The sequence below is a fragment of the Notolepis coatsorum genome (genome assembly GCF_963971535.1).
Source record: "Notolepis coatsorum genome assembly, chromosome: 17".
NCBI lineage: Eukaryota > Metazoa > Chordata > Actinopteri > Aulopiformes > Paralepididae > Notolepis > Notolepis coatsorum.
Genome location: NC_140181.1, coordinates 13,926,650 through 13,950,149, shown reverse-complemented (window position 1 = coordinate 13,950,149; position 23,500 = coordinate 13,926,650). Strand labels below are relative to the sequence as shown.

General features: G+C 44.4%; 1 protein-coding gene across 1 annotated transcript; it reads right to left on the bottom strand.

Annotated features, from left to right (window-relative positions):
• Positions 1–523: 523 nt before the first annotated feature.
• On the bottom strand, positions 524–22,519 carry plpbp (pyridoxal phosphate binding protein). Its single transcript, XM_084334153.1, has 8 exons — positions 22,417–22,519; positions 18,636–18,743; positions 18,463–18,498; positions 18,291–18,366; positions 12,339–12,485; positions 9,985–10,127; positions 7,265–7,363; positions 524–2,378 (listed from the first exon to the last, which is right to left on the bottom strand). Exons 1-8 carry the CDS (start codon positions 22,504–22,506, stop codon positions 2,211–2,213), a joined length of 867 nt encoding a protein of 288 aa, XP_084190279.1. The 5' UTR covers positions 22,507–22,519; the 3' UTR covers positions 524–2,210.
• Positions 22,520–23,500: the final 981 nt, after the last annotated feature.

The window sequence follows — 23,500 nt, the reverse complement described above, 5'->3', positions numbered from 1 at the left end:
TTAGATTTCAATTACTTTTAATTCATGTTGTGGACGTTTTCTCACATAACCCAGTTCTTGGTTCCTCTCTGCCGGGCCAGAGAATCAAGTCCTTTACCAAACTCCTAAACCTGAATTTGTATTTGATTGTCAATACTTTAACAATACATCTGTATTGTTATGAATTGAAAATGGGGGACCCTGATGTAAACGAGACGAAAGTCTTTCTCTGGTCTGCATCCCCTTAACAATTGTGTATGTTGAGCCGTACTGAAGTTTACCCATTCTGCAATCTGTTAATAAAATGTTCAATCAATCAGTCTGGATACCCATCTAGTCTAGCTAACGAACATGTTCACACTTAGCGTGACATCAGGTCAGAAAAAAGAATGGACTGTTCTTTTTTCATCAACTCTCAGCTCAAGGGAACTTAAAACTATATAATTGTCTTAATGGTGTCATCTTCTGAGAAAACGCTCCCCAAACCCTTCAGTACAGAAACAAGTGACGGCGAATAATGAGCTCCAAGTTTATTGCTGGGCTTCTTGGGGACAGGAATCCCAGCCGCCACACGCAGAGACTCACAGGGTCGGGTTTCATTCCCTCTTTTCTCATTTAATATCACAGACAACACCAGTCTTTCTCAAGAACACAGAACAGACCGACGCGACATCTCTCGCCGTCCTCTCCGCGGGAACGCCACTTCGTACCACAGCTGTAGTGGAAAGATCCGGTCAGAAGCAGAAGATGAGACTCCGTTTCTCCTTTGCATAGGTTCCTGGTTCCTCCCTCTGCTCCTTCCATCAGCAACACGTTCACACCATGAGGACGAAAACTACACGCAAATTCAAAACACCCCATTTTCTTCTTTTTTATCTTACGCAATTATCAAGAATAGAAATTATTTGACCACACAACCATACAAAACAATTGAATTGATCACAATACTATCTATGTCATTATAAAGGGAGATGTATGTTTTATTATTATTATTATTAAATCTATTTGTTTCTTTTTCTGAGGAACTAAAATGGTACATTTTACTGTGTGGACTTCGTGATATCACGGCGCGGCTGGGCCGTGATCTTATGGCTGAAAATGAGGAGTTGGGTAGAAAACTTCACATCATCAAAACAAATGACACTTCCCAACTACTTGTGACGAATCTCCTGTGAAATAAGTTCCTATTAGTTCAAGTCACTCTGGTCGTTAGCAGTCCATCACGGGCACAATAAATCATGTATCCAGTATTCATCCAATAAATCATGTATCCAGTATTCATCTAAGATTCTACATGATGGCCGGTCTCTAAGGTGAGGAAGTTGAACCACTACAGTGATAGTAATACCTACTAGAAGATACTATTCGTTTAAAGAAGCTGTAAGTGGTAATTATTTTGTTAAAATAAGTTAATAGCTCTACATCTTGACAGCCATCAGTGTTTCCCATTAATTACCTAGACTGCAGATGTTTATTATTTAATTGAAGATTTTTTTTTTAAATATAAAGTTTGCCAATAGGGATGTATCAGTAGTATTGGCAGTGGTAGTAGTCGTAATAGTAATCCAGTATATATTTTTTATTTTCTAAAAAATAAACCAGTTCAACACGTAACCACTTTTGCTTCATTTCTTTGATGGCTCAAATGTCTGCTCTAGTCCAGTCGATTTTGTGTTTTGAGAACAAAGTTCATCATAGATCTGGCCTCTTTATTTTGCTGTCAAAGTGCACCAGATTGATGCATTTAACTTTAAAATATACACAACAAATAACTATTCCGGGGGGGCATGCCCCCAGACCCCCCTAAAGGGTCAGAGGTCACCCACCACAGTCTCATAAAGTCCTGTGGGAAACACTGACGCCAGCCTAGATGAGTATTAACAGAATGAAGAGCACACCAAAGAAATAAATTAAGTGAACAGGATAATTCACCAAACACTCGTTAAAATCTCATTAAGACAGACATCATTTGGGAACTTCCCACTTGGAACCTCCCCCGCTCCTCTTTGTCCAGTTTCTGTGACGTGTGAAGTTCCTGTTCCCTTAACCCTTTCACTACCACACTACAGAAGGTTAACCCTTTTTTGGTAGTGAAATGGTTAACCTTCTGCAGTGTGGTAGTGAAAGGGTTTAACCCTGTTGTCGTGTGGCAGTGAAAGGGTTAACCTTCTGTGTTGTCGCCGTGAAAGGGTTAACCGTTTGGTAGCGTGGTAGTGACAGGGTTAACGGTCTCAGTGTTCAGACACTGTGAGGTGCTCCATCTTCTTGGCGGCCTCCTCCGACACGACCTTCGACCTCTTCTCCGGGCTGGGGGTGGGGGTGTTGGCCGCGCTGTTGGGGTACTCTCTGCTGCCGAAGATCACACTGCCCACCCGCACATTGGTGGAGCCCACCTCGATCTGCGGAGGAGGAAGAGGGGGAGGGGGAAGAGGAGGAGGGGGAGAGGAGGAGGGGGAAGAGGAGTGGGGGGAGGAAGAAGAGGAGCAGGAGGAGGGGGAAGAGGAGGAGGGGGAAGAGGAGGAGGGGAAGGAGGAGGAGGGGAAGGAGGGGGAGGGGGAAGAGGAGGAGGGGGAAGAGGAGGAGGGGGAGAGGAGGAGGGGGAGAGGAGGAGGGGAAGGAGGAGGAGTGGGGGGAGGAAGAAGAGGAGCAGGAGGAGGAAGAAGGGGAAGAGGAGGAGGGGGAAGAGGAGGAGGAGTGGGGAGAGGAAGAAGAGGAGCAGGAGGAGGAGGAGGAAGAAGGGGAGGAGGAGGATGAGGAGGAGGAAGAGCAGGAGGAGGAGGAGGAAGAGCGTTTCAGTTCACACACAGGGACCACGTCGGCCATGACACACTGACCCTGGGCCTCGGAAAGGGGACGAGAAGAGAGACACCGACTGGCTGCATGTAGTAACGAGAGATACAGCCCCCCCCTCCCCCCGCGATGCATTAGGTTTGAGTTTTGAGCGTCTTGGTAGCCGCATTCGAAGTGACGTCACACGAGGAAGTCGATAGCCAACGGTAACACGGCGTTGGAACCTGGAGAAGCCTGATGCATGAAGCGATATATAAACGAACAGCCAATAAATGTGAGGTTATCTTTGAACCTCTGTTGTCAAGCCTCGTCAACATACCCCCCCTGTAAGTGCTGCTGCATAACTATTCTATATTTTATAATCATTATTGATTAATGATTGATTTCTTTTTTTCATGTATAAAGTAATAATTAGATAAATAATGTGATGCATAAATAATTTGATGTAAAAAGCTAAATTCATTGGTCAACAATTAAACGTGATAGGCACAAAGTCACGAGAGTATGTCACATTTAACCGTAGACGGAGAGAGCGGGCGCGCACTGATGGACGACAGTTGAGCAAGAGTATTCGCTGCTCGACCAGTTTTAAATTTGATATTTTATGGACGTCTTGTGTTGTAGCAGACCGTCAAAACAAAGGTATTCCATAGGACAAGGACTCAATAACCTCTTTTCCTGACAAGCGGCCAACAAGGTATTTTATTTCTTTGAGTAAATGCATTTTGTTTGATGCGCCATTGTATTGTAACCGTTGTACTGTTGTAACCGTTGCATTTGTACTGTGTCTGTGTTCATCCAATAAATATAGTTCTCACGGCGTGAGAGGGATGAGGATTGTGATGATGAGCCCAAGACAATAAACGCCCGACCTGTGTCCGTGTGTCGTTGGGGAGAGAGCTACACCCCCCCCCCCCCTTCCCCACTAATGGAACTGGTGTTGTGGAGTCACTTCGCTGCGAGCGTGTCCACGGTTAGCTAGCTCAGTTGCAGACTCTCTGTCTCTGGGTCTGTTTCTTTTTCCGCATCCCCTGAACCGAACAATACACGCATGCCCTGAACCGTGGAGGTCGTACCGAACGGTGTACAGTTCCGAATGCGTACCGTTCCACCCCTAGTGTGAATTGATTGCTTGATTTTGTGAAAAACAAACAATAACAGTGTTACGGACCCTGTCCTTATGTGTATATATATAGAGGGAGTTATGTATATTGTCTGTTGTATATATACCGTAATTCCTCTAATAGTGACCCGGGCTTGTATTTTCTTAAACTGTAGTGGGTACCAGGCTTTTATTAGGAGGAGGCATGTATAAGAGAGAGGCCTATATGTACTGGGTTCATTTATTGAAACCAAGTACTGTATGAAATAGTAAACAGTGCAATTACAGGTGGTCACTGGTCATTTCAACGTTTTCAAAGTGAAGCTAGACCAGCACTCTCAGGTTCAAGTATTTAATGGCAGCCTGAAACAAACATGTTTCGGAATTACATATTCCTTCACTGAAGAAGGAATATGTAATTCCGAAACATGTCTGTTTCAGGCTGCCATTAAATACTTGAACCTGAGAGTGCTGGTCTAGCTTCACTGCTTCTTTTTTATATAATACTTAATGGGATTTCAGCACCCAGTGTAGAATCTTGAGAGCGCGGTCTAACTTGACAAACGTTTTCAAAGTGAAATCAAGTAACTTTACCTTAGCAGCTCTCAGTATGCAGCTCAGTATATTAGTAACCCGGCTTGTATTAGGAGGTCGGCTTATAATTGCTTAGCTCAAGAGCGCACCCGGCCATTAATATAGACCCGGTTTGTAATTGAATACCGGTCACTATTAGAGGAATTACGGTACGCATGTTTTGTTTGTTGTTGTCTTTTGTCTCCCTCTTGTGTCTACATATCCCCATTCTCAGGTGTCTCCCAGTTCCAGCAACAGCTGAGGCTCGTCAGCAATCAACCTCCTCTCTCCCTTCATATATCCCATTGTGTGCAGTGTTAGTTAGCTCTCTGGTTCATTGTGTGGTAAAGAAGAGCTCTGTCTGTGTCTGTGGTGGTAACTATATATTGTGTTGTTTGATGGTAGAGCTCTCTCTCTGTTTTGGGAAATAGAGCCGAGTCCTTTTTGGTACCAGAGCTGGTTAAAGCTCTGTTTGAGTGCTTTGTGGAAGATACCCTGGGTCTACATTTTTGCATCACGTAGGTGACCTGATGTTAAAGACACCAGCTTTAGAGTGAGCACCACCACCTGTACTTTTGGGCGTTCAGCGCCTGTAAGGGGGGGGGGGGGGGTCATTTCCTTTTGTATTTCATTTGGTGCCACTAGGTAGTCCTCCTTGCTCTCTGTGTTGCTGATATTTTTTTTTGTAAAATAAATACTATTATTTAGCAAATCGTTTCATGGTTTTAGTGTCACTGCACCCTCACCTACCCTGTCTGTGGCCTTGTGTTGCGTCCCCTTACTGGGGTACGTAACAAACAGTGTCAACACGCTGGTCAAAAATGGATAAAACACAATAAAGCCAAGGCTTGTTTCCATTGTGGTCCATACATGGAACATAAAAGGCACAAAAACACGAATGGACATGTACACTAGACAGGACACCCTAAAAATAAGTACAATAACACCTTCCCTGAAAACTCATACAGTCAACTAATGTTAAAAGAAAATCCGCAAACCCTTAAAAGCAACTCACGATAAAGAGAGATAAAAGCCAAGTTATGATAAAAAAAAAACATATTAAGACCAATTTGAGTTGCTGCTGAGCCATGTTTTTAGGGCGGATTTAAATCCGAGAGGGGAGTTCAGGAGTTTTATGAATGTTGGCAGGGCATTCCACATTACAGTAGCCGAGTAAAAAAAATGCATCTTTCCCCATGCATGTCCTGACTCTCGGCGGGACCAGGTCCGTGGGGCTTCCTCTTTTGGCGTGTTTGTGGACATCTCCTACTTTATTAAAATAATTTACTAGGTACTTGGAGACCGTTTCTTTCAGTACCGTAATTTTCGGACTATAAGGCACACCTGAATATTAAATTGAATGATGTGTACATATATAAGCCGCACTGGACTATAAGCCGCAGGTGTTTTAATGTTTAATTACCATATGTAAGGGTTCGTGCACAGAGGGGATTGTCGGGAAAGAGATGGCTGTTTGAGGAAGCTCCCATTTATTAACATTTTTGTTTAAACAGTAACGGTAGCTAGGTACTAACGCTAGCTCACAGAACGATAGCCACGCTAGTTAGCCAGCCAGGTACCAACGCCAGCTCACAGAACGATAGCCACGCTAGTTAGCCAGCCAGGTACCAACACCAGCTCACAGAACGATAGCCACGCTAGTTAGCCAGCCAGGTACCAACGCCAGCTCACAGAACGATAGCCAGTTAGCCAGCACCTGCGAAAGCGAATGCCAAACTGATGATATCAAGAGCCATCAGTAGCTAGATAATATTAGACAACGCCTCATGCATTAATAAAATAAAGTGAATAGTTCGTTGACTGGGTCATTTTGTTTAATGCTTCAGTTATGTTGAAAGAGGAGCTCTGAGCTGCTCATACACTAGACTCTTGCCGTAATGGTTTGTTGACGTGGGTCTGTGAGGGGGAGGAGGAGGGGCAAGGCGTGACCTGCTGCAACAGATTTAGGAGTCTGATCTGACGGTCACAGAGCTGAGGGAGCGCGCCCAGTTAGCTGTAAAAATCCATAGATTAGCCGCACCGTTATATAAGCCGCAGGGTCGAAAAATGGGGGGGAAAAGCCGCGGCTTATAGTCCGAAAATTACGGTACTTTAAAAACCAGTAGCATTTTAAGCTGGTGTACCCTTTCCTCAACCCTAAGCCATCCCAGACTGCTAAAGTGGGCTGGCGTTAGGTGAGTCCTGAAGTGAAGGTTGTGCAGGAGTCTCACTAGTTTGTTTTGGGAGGTCTGGAGCTTTGTCTTCATTTGTTTGGCTATGTTGCTGTACCATGAAGTGCAAGCAGCATAGTCAAAGTGACATTGGATGAGGGCTCCAGCTAGGGTCCTCGGAGCGTTCCTATTTATGAACGAGGAAATCCTAAATAAAAATTTAGATTTTTTGATTGAACACAAGAGAGAACAGAGAGGACATAGAGAACATAGAACAGAGAGAACACAAGAGAGAACAGAGAGGACATAGAACAGAGAGAACACAATAGGCCGTATGGTGAAGGCTGTATCGTTTCATCCCGTTCCCACCTCGGCGAATTACACAATTTTCACTCTGGGTGAAAGTTCGATTGGTGTAGATTTAGGAACAAAAATGCATATAACATTGTTTTGAAACCTATTTTGCGAGAGTTAGAATGTGTTTGTTGTCCATTTTTGCGTCGAGATGTACTCCCATCGAACTTTCACCCAGAGTGAAAATTGTGTAATTCGCTGAGGTGGGAACGAGAATCTTCTTCTTCACTTCACTTCTCAGCTTTCACCATACGGCCTACAAGAGAGAACCTAGAACACAAGAGGACAGACTCACCGCGTGTTCAAAGTCTGTGGACATGCCCATACTGAGCTCCACAGCCTCCTCTGGCAGCTCCAGGCTCTGACACACCTCCTGTCTCCTGCCCAGCAGCATCTGGACCATGGAGAGAGAGGGAGAGGGAGAGGGAGAGGGAGAGGGAGAGGGAGAGGGAGAGGGAGAGGGAGAGGGAGAGGGAGAGGGAGAGGGAGAGGGAGAGGGAGAGGGAGAGAGAGAGAGAGGGAGGGAGGGAGAGGGAGAGGGAGAGGGAGAGGGAGAGGGACACACACACACACACACACACACACACACACACTACAGTTACTATGGTTTGGACCATGTTTACCATCATCACTATTACTACTGTCTGATTGAATCCTGCCACTCACTACTGTTATCACTAGTATCTAGGGCTGTCTTAAATACTGGGGGGGGGGAATTCAAATATATTTAAAAATAATAATAATAATAATAATAATAAACTCGTTATGATTGTTATTTATTTTATTCGCTATTGGCATTCATAATCCATCCAGGAAGCCTCCGGGAGCCAGCTGGACCCTGTCTGATATTGCAATGCCTCAATACCGCCGCCTGGTGGATTTAGGGCGAGTTACACTCCACTCTAAACCAGAAGTGGCGCTCGGTGCATCGGGGGAAAAAGCTCCGCCAGAGATATGTTGTTACGTGGATCAATATACACACCTCGAGTGCATTGGATCACTTTCGAGACGCAAGAATCAATATGCTTTCGGCGTTTATTGCGTCATACAAACGGAAAATGGATCTAGCAGATCAACGTCAAATAATTGGAATTTTTTTTCTCCAGGCGCATCGGCCAGAGGTAAGAGGAATCTAACGTTATTTCCAGCTCGATTGTCCATTTATTTCATTGCAATCTGTCCGATCAACGTATGGTGTCGACCTAAGGAAAGCCGTTAGTGACAATCAAGGAATCATAAACGACCCCCCCCCCCCTTTCCTTTACGCATGATGGAGCATAATGTATAGCGATCATATGCATTTGAAATGTTTAATATAGCGTGTATAGGGACGAAACGCCAATCGATAATGTATAATACACGTCAGGGCCTATAACGCGCGTTCTAGGAATTACTGCTATACAGTCTAAAAACATTCTTATATTCTCGACGGTACTAACACGACAATGTATGAATGGAAAAATATAACGTTCCCACATCCGGAACGATAGATACCCAATGTTGAATGGGCCATAGTAATGTCGATATAGCTATAATATTTAAAAAGTTATAGCCCTGCAAAGAAGGTGAGCCACTCCATAGGGTTACAGCACTGGCAGAGAGTGGTAAAGATGGGCATACTGCATGGCACCCAATGTGTTAACTCTGCCTCTCTTTGTTAACTACAACAAGCAATGCCGTTTGTTATTATTATTTAATTTTTTTATTATCTTTTCCCCCTCCTTTTTCCGTTTTTCTCCCATCCCAATGTTAGTCGTTATGCCAATTCCCAATCCCCTTCCTGGTCGTTGCACACTCTACCCCCTACCGTCGGTCTGGGAGGGCGGAGACTATCACATGCTTCCTCTGACACATGTGTACCCAGCCCACCACTTCTTTTCACCTGGCAGCGCGGACTCTCACTGGGAGAGTGTAACATGTGGAAGGTCACACTACCTCTCCTAGATCCTTCCCTTGCTGTGCAGGCGCCCCGACCGAACTGTAGGAATCGCTGTTTACAACGACCAGGACCCACCCACGCCGGCTTCCCACCCGCTAACACTGCCAATTGTGTTAGTATGGACGGTCTGCCAAGCCGGAAGCACCACAGCTGGATTCGATCCCACTGTCTCTGTGGTGGTAGACAGACGCTTAGTCCGCTGCGCTACCCGGCCGCCTTGCCGTTTGTTATTTAAGATGAGGTCGGACTCGGCACTGACAGATTTGTGTTCATTGTGCTGCTTTTATAAAGCCTCAAATGACGGCTTACAATATTTCATAAAAGCAAAGTGTTTCGTTTGTCTAAGATTTAAAAAGGTTTAAACTTTACAGCACTGACAATTCTCTATAGTATTTTTTATAGTGTCCCGACCCATATAAAAACGTGTCTTAAATTTTTTTATAATTCTGCCTTTGTCTCTATTACCGACATATAAATATTTATATAATCGTTTGCTTTATAGACGAAGGTTGCAACATAATAATGTAATGTTGTTGGCTGTGTAACGGAGAGCAGCCGCCCAGGCAGCGCAGCTCCCGACTCATTATTCATTTAATTAATTAATCTAATCCAAGCCACTTTATTTATAGAGCACATTTAAAAACAACAAAGTTGACCAAAGTGCTGTACAAGTATAAAGATAAAAAAAAATTAAAATAATATATATATATATATATATATATATTTTTTTTATCTCGAAGCTTCGAATTAAAATCGAATCTCGGCCCTGAAGCTTTGACGGTCAAAAAAAGCTTTGAAGGTCAGCCCTACTAGTATCATTACTACTTGCACTTTGTTCTATTATTATTACTACCTATATCCTGCATTTGTACTTCATTTGGTATGTTAGGTTGTATTTATTTTTATTTGTTTGTATGTATTTTATTTATTTATTATTTAGTTGTATAGCGTTTGGACTTTATTCTTTTGACTCTTATTGTATGAAGCACAACCTCGGGGAGGCTCATACAGAACCAAGCAGTTCACTGTAACGTACATGTACTTTAATATGTGACAAATAAAACTAAACTTGATACCTCAAAGTCTGGGTTGGGGCCCTCGCTGAGGTCGTAGCCGTGGCGACCGATGGTCATGAGTCCAGAGAAGTGGAGCGCGGTGCACTTCGAGAGGATGTGCTTCACCGTGGCAACGGTCTCCGCGGGCGGCAGGCCGTGTTTACCTAACAACAACAACAACAACTTGCTTTTATATAGCGCCTTTCATGAGACCCAAGGTGGCTTTACATAGGGCGATAACAAGAGACAAACACGGTGGACGGACACACAACATTAAATGTAGGAAGTTAGGGGTCAAACCGTCAAAGGCCATTTTGAAGAGGTGAGTTTTGAGGATTTTTTTTGTATCCACTTTTTCTCCTCATTTTCTATTTTTCTCTCATCCCAATTTCGTATATTGCCAATTCTCCCCTCCCCTGTCTTGAACGTTGCTAGACTATGCCCCCCACTGGTCGGCTGTAGGGAGGATAGAAGCCTCTACAGGAAGGGACAGAGCAGACTGTTCTTCCTGAGAGGGCTCAGGTCTTTTAATGTCTGCAGCAAACTGCTGCAGATGTTCTACCAGTCTGTGGTGGCGGGTGCCCTCTTTTTCGCTGTGGTATGCTGGGGGGGCAACACCAACACAGACAAAATAAACAAACTGGTAAAAAAAGCAAGCTCTGTGGTGGGAGCGGACCTGGACAGTCTGGAGGTGGTGGCAGAGGGGAGGACGAGGAGGAAGCTGCATGCTATCCTTGAGAACCCCTGCCACCCCTCTATGATGAGCTGACCGCAATGCGGTCCACGTTTAGCCACAGACTCATCCCCCCCCCGACATACCACAAAGCGTTTTGGGCAGACCTTTGTGCCGGTGGCAATCAGGCTCCACAACCAAGCAGGGCCAGGACGGGCCAACTGCTGTGAACTGGAGGAGCTGGGTTGTGGACTGTAACAAATTAATTTAATTATTTAACTCATGATTGGACTTGTTTCTTTTTCACCACTCTTTTTTGGCTCTTTTTAGTCCTATTTTAGCTATTTTTATCCCTGTGTACTTGTCCATCTTGTTTTAACACATGTATGTTATGTATAAACTGTTTTTTAATTGCTGTTTTTAAATTGCTGTTACGCTGCTTATGCTGTAAAGGAAATCTTAATCTCCCCTCGGGGATAAATAAAGATTTTCAATTAAATTGCATCACGTGTCCCCTCCGGTACACGAGGAGGCAGCCTGTCGCATCTTTTCACCAGACAGCGCGGACTCTCAGTGGCGAGGAGTAACGCGTGGGAGGCTCACGCTGCCCCCGATACTTCCCGTCTCTGCTGTGCAGGCGTCAGCCAACCGACTTGTAGAAGTCGCTGTCCACAACGTCCAATCCCCACCCATCGACTTCCACCCGCTGACTCTGCCAAATGAGCCAGTACGACGGCCGGCCCAAGTCGAAGGCAATGCTGAGACTGGGATTCGATACCGGAGCCTCTTGCATTGGTGACAAGCGCAATCTCCACTACGCCACCCAGCCGTCCCAGTTTTGAGGAGTTTCTTGAAGCAGTCCAGAGTTGGGGCGTTGCGGAGTTCTGCGGGGAGGGAGTTCCAGGGGGTGGGAGCTGCCATGCTGAAAGCTCTCTCCCCCCGAAGGTCCACAGTCGTTGGGGGAATGGAGAGCTGACCAGGGATCGCAGGGACCGTGACGGAGTGTGGGGGAGGTCAGTGAGGTACTGAGGTGCCAGAGCATGGAGGGACTTGTAAGTGATGAGGAGGGTTTTGTAGGTGATTTGATGGGGAGCCAGTGGAGGTGGATGAGGGTGGGGTGATGGGACATTATGGCAGAAGGTGTGACCTCACTACCTGCACTGTGTCTGCAGGACAGACTGGACATTATGACCTCACTACCTGCACCTGGCTGCTGCCCCCTTCCCTCCCTCGAGTCCCTACACTCCACCAGGGCCTTGAGGAGGGCGAGGAAGATCATGGCAGACCCCGCCCACCCGGGTCACAACCTCTTCAACATGCTCCCCCACGGCAGGCGGCTACGGCTGCCCAAGACACTAAAGTCCCGCCATAGACTTGAGTTTCTTCCCCTCAGCAGCTCGCCTGGTAAACGAGTCAGGTGTCCCCCTGCTCCACCCCCCCCCCCCCCCTCTATGGCGAGCTGCTAGGGCTGGACTTCTGGACTTGAACTGTGCTGCACTGTATCCATGTCCCCAACCACTGCACTTTACTTTACAGTCTTATTGTTGTCTCACTGTTTTGCACTTTATAATTATTTATTTACTGTTGTGTTGTTCTTAATTGTGAAAAAATAAGCATGCACTGTAAATGTCGAATCACGTTCCATTTGTACAAACAATATGGTGAATAAGGTCATCTGAATCTGAAAAGGCAGAAGACTCACTCTGTTCTCCGCTGGTGTTGATCTGCAGCATGATGTTCAGCCTCTGGGGGGCGCTCCCCGCCGCTCGGAGCCGCTGCCACGAGCTGTTCACCTTGTCGGCCAGCTTCACCGAGTCCACGGTCTCCACCATGAACAGGTTCGGCACGCCTGTAGAGAGGGACAAGGTCAGAGGTCAGAGGTCACATGTTTTGGACACAGAGTCGTGTTCCCTACGTGCCTATGATGACACACCTATGATGACACACCTATGATGACAGAGGCTCAGGAGGCAGAGCGTTCGTCTGAGCGTATTTGTGGAATAGATTTCTGTTGTCTTAAGATAAGATATTCCTTTATTGATCCCCTTGGGCAAATTCAGATATCGTAGCAGCATGGGGGAGGGGGGGGGTACAGGTACGGTAGTAAAAACAACACAAGCAGTGTAAACAAATAAGTCAATATAATTTACTATCTAACTAACTGAAATATACAGTATTCACAGTGTCACATAAGGTGCAGTATGCATAAGGTAGTGTTATAATTTACTGTCTAACTAACTGAAATATACAGTATTCACAGTGTCACATAAGGTGCAGTATGCATAAGGTAGTGTTATAATTTACTGTCTAACTAACTGAAATATACAGAATTCACAGTGTCACATAAGGTGCAGTATGCATAAGGTAGTGTTATAATTTACTGTCTAACTAACTGGAATATACAGAATTCACAGTGTCACATAAGGTGCAGTATGCATAAGGTAGTGTTATAATTTACTGTCTAACTAACTGGAATATACAGAATTCACAGTGTCACATAAGGTGCAGTATGCATAAGGTAGTGTTATAATTTACTGTCTAACTAACTGGAATATACAGAATTCACAGTGTCACAGTATTCACATAAGGTGCAGTATTCACATAAGGTGCAGTATGCATAAGATAGTGTTATTGTCCCTTTCCTTGGGACTGTCCGAGGCGGTTAGTTGAGTGTCGGGGGGGGGGGTATGAGTCTGTGGCTGGACGTGCTTCTCATCTTGACTAGCTCGTCGTAGAGGGGGTGGGAGGGATTCTCCGGGATAGCAGCCAGCTTCCTTCTCATCCCCCTCTCTGCCATCACCTCTCGTCTGACCAGCTCAACTCCCACCACGGAGCTAGCCTTCCTCACCAGCTTGTTCAGTTTGTTGGTGTCCCTCGAGTTGATGTAGCCCCCCCACCACCAGTATACGAGTCTTCAGCTTGTATACAGACCAGAGACTGAAACCCATTGACTTTGCATTGGTGTGTGGCTGGCTAACTAGCAGGAGCTAGCATGAGGAATAGTATGTATTGAGAAAGGACTCTACCACTATTTTATTTTATTGATACTTTATTTAAACTCAGGAGTCACTACTCACTACTACCACACTCCACAGACCACCTCGGCCAGTCCTTAGTGCCGGCGGCCATCAGGCTCCACCACCGTGGGCAGGGACTGTGCCAGCAGCTGGAGAACTAAGGGGGCTTTCACACTAGCCATTCGGGGTCGAATCAGAGCACGATCGCACCGACATAGAGTGTGATGAGAACGCCCCCCCCCCCGTCACCGGGGACGCTGATTCGGTCCAAGACGGGACCGCTGGAATAGGTGGTCTCGGGTGCGCGCCAGTGTCCCCCCTGACGACAGGGCGTGGTGTGCAAGCAAAGCTGTAATGCTTTCATGCTTGCTTGAATTTTGGGCAGATAAAAACATACAGCAACAACTGGACAATACCCACAAAAACGATATTTATGGGCAATTTGGCGAGTTTAGACCTCAACCAAACAAGCATGTTGAGCCTCGCGGCTCAGTGGATGATGGAAACTTCGAGATGAAGCCGCGTCCCAAGACTTCCCTGGCTCGCACTAGGCCTGGCAATTTTTTTGTCATTGCTATGTCTATACATTGGTTTCTTGTTCGAATGCATTTATTTCTATAGACCAGGGGTGGGCAATTATTTTTCCCGGGGGGCCGAATGAGCAACTGAAAATATGTTGGAGAGCCGGGCCAAAATTCCAAACTCAATTATGCATAATATACATTTTATTTCTATATAAAAAGCAGTAAATGGCATTGTTTTGACCCCTGGTAAGAGTGTATGTTATTATTTGGCAATTAAAAGGTGAGCTTTCAAAAATATTATTTATTCAAATAGAATTTATTTCCAAAATGATAAACAAAATGTGAAACATTAATAACAAAGGGCATGTATGAAAAAGTGCTATACAAATAAAGTTATTATTTTGAGTTTCATATACTATTGAAACAAGGATTTTCTTAGCTTTCTAAAGACATCACATCATCTTATAGCCAAAATAAACAAGACATGTCACTGAACTGTGTAAAGAAAAGTGTCCCAGTAGCCTTTTTTACTTTACATGCCTATATTAAACATTTAATGTTTTCAGAACTGTGCAAAAAAAAGAAAAAAAAAGATCAAGTGTCCCATTTCACTTATTATATTTCCACATTTTAGTGTTCTTCAGCTTTTTTGTTTCATTCAGTGTGATAAATCCAGTCTCTGTTGAGCTTTAACAAGTCCATCAAAGTCAGGTTGCATGTCTGAGGTGGAGATGCGAAGCACAGCTGCCAGATGTTCATCAGTGAGAGAGGATCTGTACCTGGACTTGGTAAACGACGTCATGACTGAGAATGTCTGTTCACATATAGGTGGATCCAAAGAGAACCAACATCTTCTGAGCATGTCTCCTCATGTTTGGAAAGTTCTCCTCCTTGAGAGCAGAGTAGAACTCTAGCAGTGATGCTGACTTAAAGTGCTCTTTCAGTAGTGAATCAGACTGCAGGTCAATGAGTTCAAGCTGAACATCAGTGGGTGCACTATCAACACTGCAGGTAAAGGGAGAGGAAACCAGCTGCATTTCATCCTCAACCTTTTAAAATCTTGAAAACGCTTTGAAAATTCATCATGCAGTGCTCCCAACATGGATGAGTACCTGTGCCGGTGATCAGCTGATGGTTTGACTTCTTTCAGAGTTTTCATGTGTTTGAAATTGTTGCTGCCTAGTTGCCTTGAAATTAATTGCAACTTTGTCATGAAGGCTTTCACATGGCTATGCATTTCATGAGCAAAAATGCCCTTGCCCTGCAGTTGTGTGTTCAGTAGGGATGGGTACCGTTCACATTTGAACCGATACGGTACCGGTACCTGTGAATCGATACCGGTACCCAACGGTACCTTTTTTCTGTACTTTAGTCTCTAAAAAATTGAATCTACCTACCTCAGTTGTGAAAAAAGAAATCCAAACTTCAAATAACCACACTTTCGACCGTTTTCGGCTTGCCCCAACTGCTTTGTTGTTGAATCAAGTCAAATCCTAGGTAAGCGTATATTGTGCGTGTGAACGTTGACATGAAAAGAAAAAAGTTTAAAAAAAAAAAAGAAAAAAAATTATTATCATGTAATCTTTCGCGGGCCGGTCAGAATCATCCTGTACAATGCCCAGGTGCTATAGACTGATGTATTTTTCTGTCACGAAAAATGGAGCCTCTAATAATTGCCCAAAACGTAAGCTGTAAAAGATAAGCTAAAACGCGTACAAAGCCACTTATTCCGAGATGATTTGATTTGATTTGATTAGACATTTTTGAAAATACAAGATTCCAGAAAAACGTCAAGGATGCTAACACAAAAAAAGTCAAGACTTATTTCCATTGTGGTCCTTGGTCTCAGACAGACAAGCAATACAAAACATGACCATAAATAACAATTTGACAAACTACATAGACATGAACATTTTAAATGCAGTACAAAGGTAGCCACAGGCAACAATGTATCAGACACCATTTTCATGCATTTTAAAATCTAGTTTTTGACATTGTCGAGGAGCCATGATTTAACTTTTTTCTTAAAATGCCGGCTACTGATGCATTTTAGCTGTGAAGGTAGCAAATTCCAATTTGTGGCTCCCCAGAATTTAAAAGAACATTTGCCCATATTAGTTTTGAACCTTGGAATACGCAGGTCAGCAATGCTGGCTCTGGTGTTATGGGTATGCATGTCCCTGTTCCACTCTATGAATCTCTATGAGTCTATGAGTCTCTATGAATAATAATAATTAGAGCCTCCATTTTTCGTGGACGAAAACTACACCAGACTATAGATATACATTTTTCCAGGGCGGCTGATTGGCGCAGTGGGCAAGGCGCTCGCCTCTAACGCAGGAGACGCTGGGTTCGATCCCAGCTCTCTGCGTTGCTACCGGCTGGCCGGTCGTTCATACTAACACAATTGGCAAGTTTTAGAGGGTGGGAAAGCCGGTGGGTGGGGATTTGACGTTGTGGACAGCGACTCCTTCAGGTCGGTTTGGTGACGCCGGTGCGACGGAAGCAGGAAGTAGCGGGGACAGCGTGAGCCTCCCACGCGTTACTCATTGCCACTGAGAGTTCGTGAAGAGATGCGACAGGCTGCCTCCTCGTGTACCGGAGGGGACACGTGATGCAAGGCTTCTGTCCTCACTACAGCCGACCTGTGGGAGGCATAGTCTAGCAACGATCAAGACAGGGGAGGGAAGCATTGGATATACGAAATTGGGATGGGAGAAAAATAGAAAATGGGGAGAAAAAAGTGGATAAAAAAAAAGATATACATTTCCCCGAAATAACGCTACCCGTCTCGACAAAATCCGTGCATTGGTTATCCAGATACAGATGAATTAGCAAAGACAACCGCAACATCCAATTTGTTTTTTCTCCAGCACGACCAGCACGTCTTTCGTTGGATTGGCATGTCTAATAATGCTGTTATTAGAAAATGTGCATGCACGGGTACAACAGATCAGTCAACAATGTCGAGCTAAAAGTGAAGAAGATGAGGCTTCAATATCTTTTCCGTGGTTTGATGCAGTGGACCGCATAATCGACCAAAACCAACCAGTGATCCCTCCGTTGTCCACAGTAACGTGGCCGGTTAGCCCATCCAAAGCAATTAGGAGCCCGACGTTGTGACTAGTTGTGTTCAGCGGGACTATAGCGATCAAGTATATAATGCATATTATCTTTTACGTTGTTCGTTATATGTTTTGTCTATCTGTCTGTAATCTATGTGGTTAGCGCGCGGCATGGCCATAATGTTTTTAGTGTAGGAAAAGTATCCAAAACCCATCGTGTAGGTTTAGCTGGTACATTACTTCCCGAGGTACAGCGAAAATGTCCAGTGTAACGGTTTTGGTTATTCAGAAATATATAGACTATAGAGAGTTGCTCTCCTCAATTGTGCCTGGCTGGCTGGGAGCGAACCAAGACTGCAGTGTGTACGCAAACCAGAGGGGGGAGAGGGAGGGGGGGGGAGTTCGCACTCAAGGACGGAGCGAGGACGGAGCGGAGCACCCGTTCCTAATGAGAAGACACCCTAACAGCTGCAGAACTCCAGAACTATGAGGAACGTCTGACCACTAAGTGTGTCCGACTCTTAACCACCTAAACCTGCACGGACAACATTATGACATATATCACGCCAGTTAGTATACCTTGTATACTGTTCACTCATAGTATATATATATATATATTCAGATTAAACATCGTTATTGCCTATATTTATTGTAACGTAAAATATAACTGTATATAATACTCTTTATGCTGCTTGTCAGATCATAATACTCTTCATGCTGTTTGTCAGATCATAATCATAAAAGAGAGATAGAGGGGAAGGGAGAGAGATAGAGGGGAAGGGAGAGAGATAGAGGGGAAGGGAGAGAGATCGAGGGGAAGGGAGAGAGATAGAGTGGAAAGGAGAGATAGAGGGGAAGGGAGAGAGATCGAGTGGAAAGGAGAGATAGAGGGGAAGGGAGAGAGATCGAGTGGAAAGGAGAGATAGAAGGGAAGGGAGAGAGATAGAAGGGAAGGGAGAGAGATCGAGTGGAAAGGAGAGATAGAAGGGAAGGGAGAGAGATAGAAGGGAAGGGAGAGAGATCGAGGGTAAAGTGGACAGAAACTCACCCAAAAGCTTGTTGACGTTATTCTTCTGTAGATGACCGATAAAATGCCACTTGATTTCTGGACATGACGCTAGTATCTGGATTAAGGAAGGAAAGAAAGAAAGAAAGTCAAACATTGTACTTCATAACACAGATGGAAAATATATCTATGGCCTAAAACAAGGAGAACCAACCTCTGGATTTGAAGCCTTGTCCACAAGTTCATTAACCTGGTGTTTTTGGAAGACGGAAGACAGAAGAGGTCAATCTCTACTGAACAGTTCCTGAACCAAATATGCTGTCGTCTTGTCTCTGGCAATAACGACAGAGGCAGACGTCGGAGGTCTCGACAGTATTTCATACTCACGTAGTTTTCACCAAAGTTACGGTGTCCTTGTCTGTAGGCCTCTAGGACCATATCTGGAGGCTTCGTCTTGCTTACTGCCACCAGACGAGGGGACAGGGCTGGCAACGTCTGGGGAGGGGAGGGGGGGGGGAGAGAGAGAGAGAGAGAGAGAGAGAGAGAGAGAGAGAGAGAGAGAGAGAGAGAGAGAGAGAGAGAGAGAGAGAGAATGAGAGAAAGAGAGACAGAGACAGAGAGAGACAGAATGAGAGAGAAAGAAACAGAGAGAGAGAGAGATAGAGAAAGAATGAGAGAGAAAAAGAGAGACAGAGACGGAGAGACAGGGAGAGAGAGAAAGAGAATACTGTGATCAGTACACAAATCTTTTTCTTTTTTGTATGGAGGAAAGCTGTGTTATGCATTTAGTGTAACACGTTGCATGCTATTACCAGCCTCCCAGGAATGACCCTAGACCGCTCTAAAACCATACTTATATTCACCACGGTATAAAACGGGAACGTATGGATGGAAAAATTATTATTTATTTTTTGCATCTTGACCGGAAGAAACTCAGTGTCAAATGTCCATAGTATTGTATCCATAGCTATAATATAGAATATAGTTATAGCTCTACAAACAAGGTGATAGTTTACAGCGTGGCACTGAATAGATGGGCCCCGGAAACAACGCGGCACCCAAAGTGTTAAGATGTTGGGCTCTAATCCAAGACAGCAGATACCACTAGTATTCGTGGAATTTAAAAGACATTGACTGAGTCTTTGACTGTAATACCAAACCAAACTTTGGTAGTATTTCCTCAGAAGTTAATAGCTACTGACGTGCTCTGCTACTACCTGCAGTAGATGGATTTCACTTGATGAATTGAAAATGGGGGACCCTGATGTAAACAAGATGAAAGTCTTTTTCTGGTCTGCATCCTCTTGGCAGTTGCTTGTATTGAGCCGTACTCTATTGTACCCATTCTGCAATCTGTTAATAAAGTTTTCAATCAATCAATCAATGCAAGTGGTCCGTTTTTTTAAACGCCAAGCAGTGATAGGAAGTTGCAGATGTACGAGCATAGATGGAATAACGTGACTATCAAAATAAATAGTTTACAACCGCAAAGTGTGCCGAGAGAGGAACATAGCGCTGTTTGATTGAACATTTTATTAACAGATTGCAGAATGGGTACAATACAGTACGGCTCAATACACACAATTGTTAAGGGGATGCAGACCAGAGAAAGACTTTCGTCTTGTTTACATCAGGGTCCCCCATTTTCAATTCATCATGACAAGATATACAAATACAATACTAAGAGACAGAGATCCTAAAAGAAAATATATACATCCGAAGGGTAAGAAACTGTACATTGGAGGGGGTTGGGTGGGTGGGATTTGGACATTTACCGGGGCCAGTTTCTAATTGCAGCCACCCGTAGGTGCTATTTAAGAGCGTTTTTTTTATCCACTTTTTCTCCTTATTTTTCTATTTGTTCCTCCCATCCCAATTTTCGCTGTTTCCAATTCTACCCTCCCCTGTCTTGAACGTTGCTCGCATATGCTCCCCACAGGTCGGTCGTGGGGAGGATAGAAGCCTTGCATCACGTGTCCCCTCCGGTACACAAGGAGGCAGCCTGTCACATCTTTTCACCTGCCAGCGCAGACTCTCATTGGCGAGGTGTAACGTGTGGGAGGCTCACACTACCCCCCGCTATTTCCTGTCTCTGCTGTGCAGGCGTCCCCCAACCGACCTGTAGGAGTCGCTGTCCACAACGTCCAGATTACCACCCATCGACTTCCACCTGCTGACTCTGCCAATTGAGCCAGTATGACGGCCGGCCCAAGCCGGAGGCAACGCCGAAAGCCGAATTTGAACCCGGTGTCTCTTGCGTTGGTGACGAGCGCAATGTCCGCTGCGCCACCCAGCCGCCCCTATTTGAGAGCGTTTTTTACGGCTGTGAATGAATGAATGAAAACTTTATTTAACAGATTGCAGAATGGGTACAGTACAGTACGGCTCAATACACAATTGTTAAGGGGATGCAGACCTGATTGATTGATTGATTGAAAAGTTTATTAACAGATTGCAGAATGGGTACAGTACAGTACATCTCAATACATACAATTGTTAAGGGGATGCAGACCAGAGAAAGACTTTCGTCTCGTTTCCACCAGGGTCCCCCATTTTCAATTCATCATAACATATATGACATACATGACATACAGATAGACAGTACTGCTACATCTATACATTTATGACATATCAGATTTGCAAATACAGTACTGTTTGTGATACAAAAGTGTCCAGAAAAGGAGTGTATATACATTTGGCGTAGAAACTGTACATTGGAGGAGGTTGGTGGGGTGGGGTTGGGTGGGTTGGGTGAGGGCTGTACATTGTAGGTGGGGGGGGGGGGGGGGGTTGGGTAGGGGACACACACACATTTTACACTGTACATTGGAATGTTGACAAAGCCTTACTTGGTCATTTACTGTACAACTAGGTTAGGACATTTGTAGGGGCCAGTTTCGAATTGCAGTCTCACGTAGGTGTTTTTTGAGAGTGTTTTTGAAGGTGGGTAGTGATTCACATTCCTTTACAGCTTTAGGCAGGGCGTTCCACATTGATGTGGCATAATTGCGAAACGTGTTTAGTCCCTTGTTTGAGCCGAATCTGGGTTTTACATGATTTGTGGAGCTCCCTCTGGTGTTGTGATCGTGACCTGAGAAAGACTTTCGTCTTGTTTACATCAGGGTCCCCCATTTTCAATTCATATAGACATATATGACATACAGGTATATAGTACTGTTACATGTGTGACATATACGATACGATCACAACACCAGAGGGAGCTCCACAAATCATGTTAAACCCAGATTCGGCTCAAACAAGGGACTAAACACGTTTCACAATTATGCCACATCAATGTGAAACGCCCTACCCAAGGCTGTAAAGGAATGTGAATCACTACCCACTTTCAAAACTGCTCTAAAAGAGCACCTACGGGAGACTGCAATGCGAAATATACTCTCTTTTATAGACTCTTTTTGTATCACAAACAGTACTGTATTTGCAAATCTGGTATGTCATAAATGTATAGATGTAGCAGTACTGTCTATCTGTATGTCGTGTGTCATATGATGAATTGAAAATGGGGGACCCTGATGTAAACAAGACGAAAGTCTTTCTCTGGTCTGCATCCCCTTAACAATTGTGACGTGTACAGCTGTACTGTACCCAATCTGCAATATGTTAATAAAGTTTTCAATCAATCAATCAATATGCAAAAATATACAGTACTGTTACCCATAGATCCTAACAGAGAATATATACATATGATGGGGAGGAGACTGTACATTAGGAGGGGGTGGGTTAATTGACATTGACATCGTTATCGAATCTAGCGTGATTGTTTATAGAGACCAGACCACTGCACTTCCGCGTTACATGGAGCTCGTGAGGGGGAGGGGGAAATAGAGCGCGTGGGGGGGATACAATGAATTAATGTTGATTAGAACGCGTGGGGAATGGGGATACAATGAATGAATGTTGATTAGAGGCTTTACGTCAAAGCTCTAATCAACAGTATTGTATATGATGTACCCCCCCCCCCCGCTCTCACCCATGAGCTCAAAATACCGGAAGTGTTGCGGTGGTCTATGGAGGACGTGCTGCCCCGAGCGTCGCTTGTCCAAAGGTTGTGGTGTGTTTGGTTGGCCTACGTAACAACTCTGCGCGCTAGAGGCACGACTCTGCAGAACAAGATGTCCGTGTGTCGCTACGGGCGGGTCGGTGTTACCTTGGGTCGACGTGCCGCCGCCTGGTTCAGCCTGTCCACCACCGCCTGCAACGCCTTTCCAACCTCCTCCGACATTCCTACTTTCCACATACCGTCAAACGGAGACGACGGTAGTGCGTAGGTTCAGAGCGTAGTGACGTCAGAGCGTAGATTCAGAGCGTAGTGACGTCGGAGCGCTGTCAAAATAAAAAACCCTCCCCCCTACAGGCGTCTGTAGTTAGTTAGGTAGCGACCTCTAGTGGTGTCTTCTTGGTTTCACCGCCGACCTACTGAAAAATCCAAGTAATTTAAACTGGGTGAATAGATGTTCAGTGAACCTTTGCCTGTAATTTATCTAGAGGGCAGAGAGAGTTGTATTGTATCATGGTGGAGTGCATAGTTAGATTAGATTAAAAAGAAGTTTGGCATCCAACCAGAGTAATATACAATGTACAGGTGATTAAACTGGTTATACAATATATAATTTAGTACTAGTGTTAATCAGATGTATGTACAGAGTTGTAGTATTATAATGATACAATACAATGAAAGTATTACAGTGATACAGGTATAAAGACACTATGGTAGTAAGTCATACTGGCCATCAGCGTAACTAGTAAGAGTAGGTAAGAGATATGTACAGATGTAGTATCAAAGTATTATATACAGGTATGGATATATATATATATATACACACAATATATACGGTATATACCGCATTATTGTACATGCTATCATAGTTATATGGGTTATAGGCAGGTGTATAAGTAAGTATATAAGGATTATATGCAGGTATATTCAGACAGATATGGATATATATATATATGTGGTACATATAAATGTATATATGCAGTAAATATACATATATAAATGGTATATACAGCACTATTTATCATACAGTATGGGTAGACCGTGACTATAGTATAAGGTAGGTAGTTGTGATTATTATGATTACAGTGTAGGGCAGTTGAAAACAGTGAAGGCAGGAAGTATGTATACATTGAGTTTAGGCAATAGAGTTCAAAGTTCATCATAGTCATGGTGCATGAGAAGCTTCTGTCCCTGTCATCTGCAGACTGGGCACAATGAGGAAAGACCACAGGAG

Bases quoted from the DNA above. Each gene is read 5' to 3' on its own strand.
- plpbp (XM_084334153.1), bottom strand. From the start codon at position 22,506: ATGTGGAAAGTAGGAATGTCGGAGGAGGTTGGAAAGGCGTTGCAGGCG. The intron at 10,128-12,338 runs GTGAGTCTTCTG...TGTTGTTGTTAG, and splicing joins CAACACCAGCGGAGAACAGA to GTAAACACGGCCTGCCGCCC. The intron at 7,364-9,984 runs GTATCAAGTTTA...TCCATGGTCCAG, and splicing joins GCCCCAACCCAGACTTTGAG to ATGCTGCTGGGCAGGAGACA.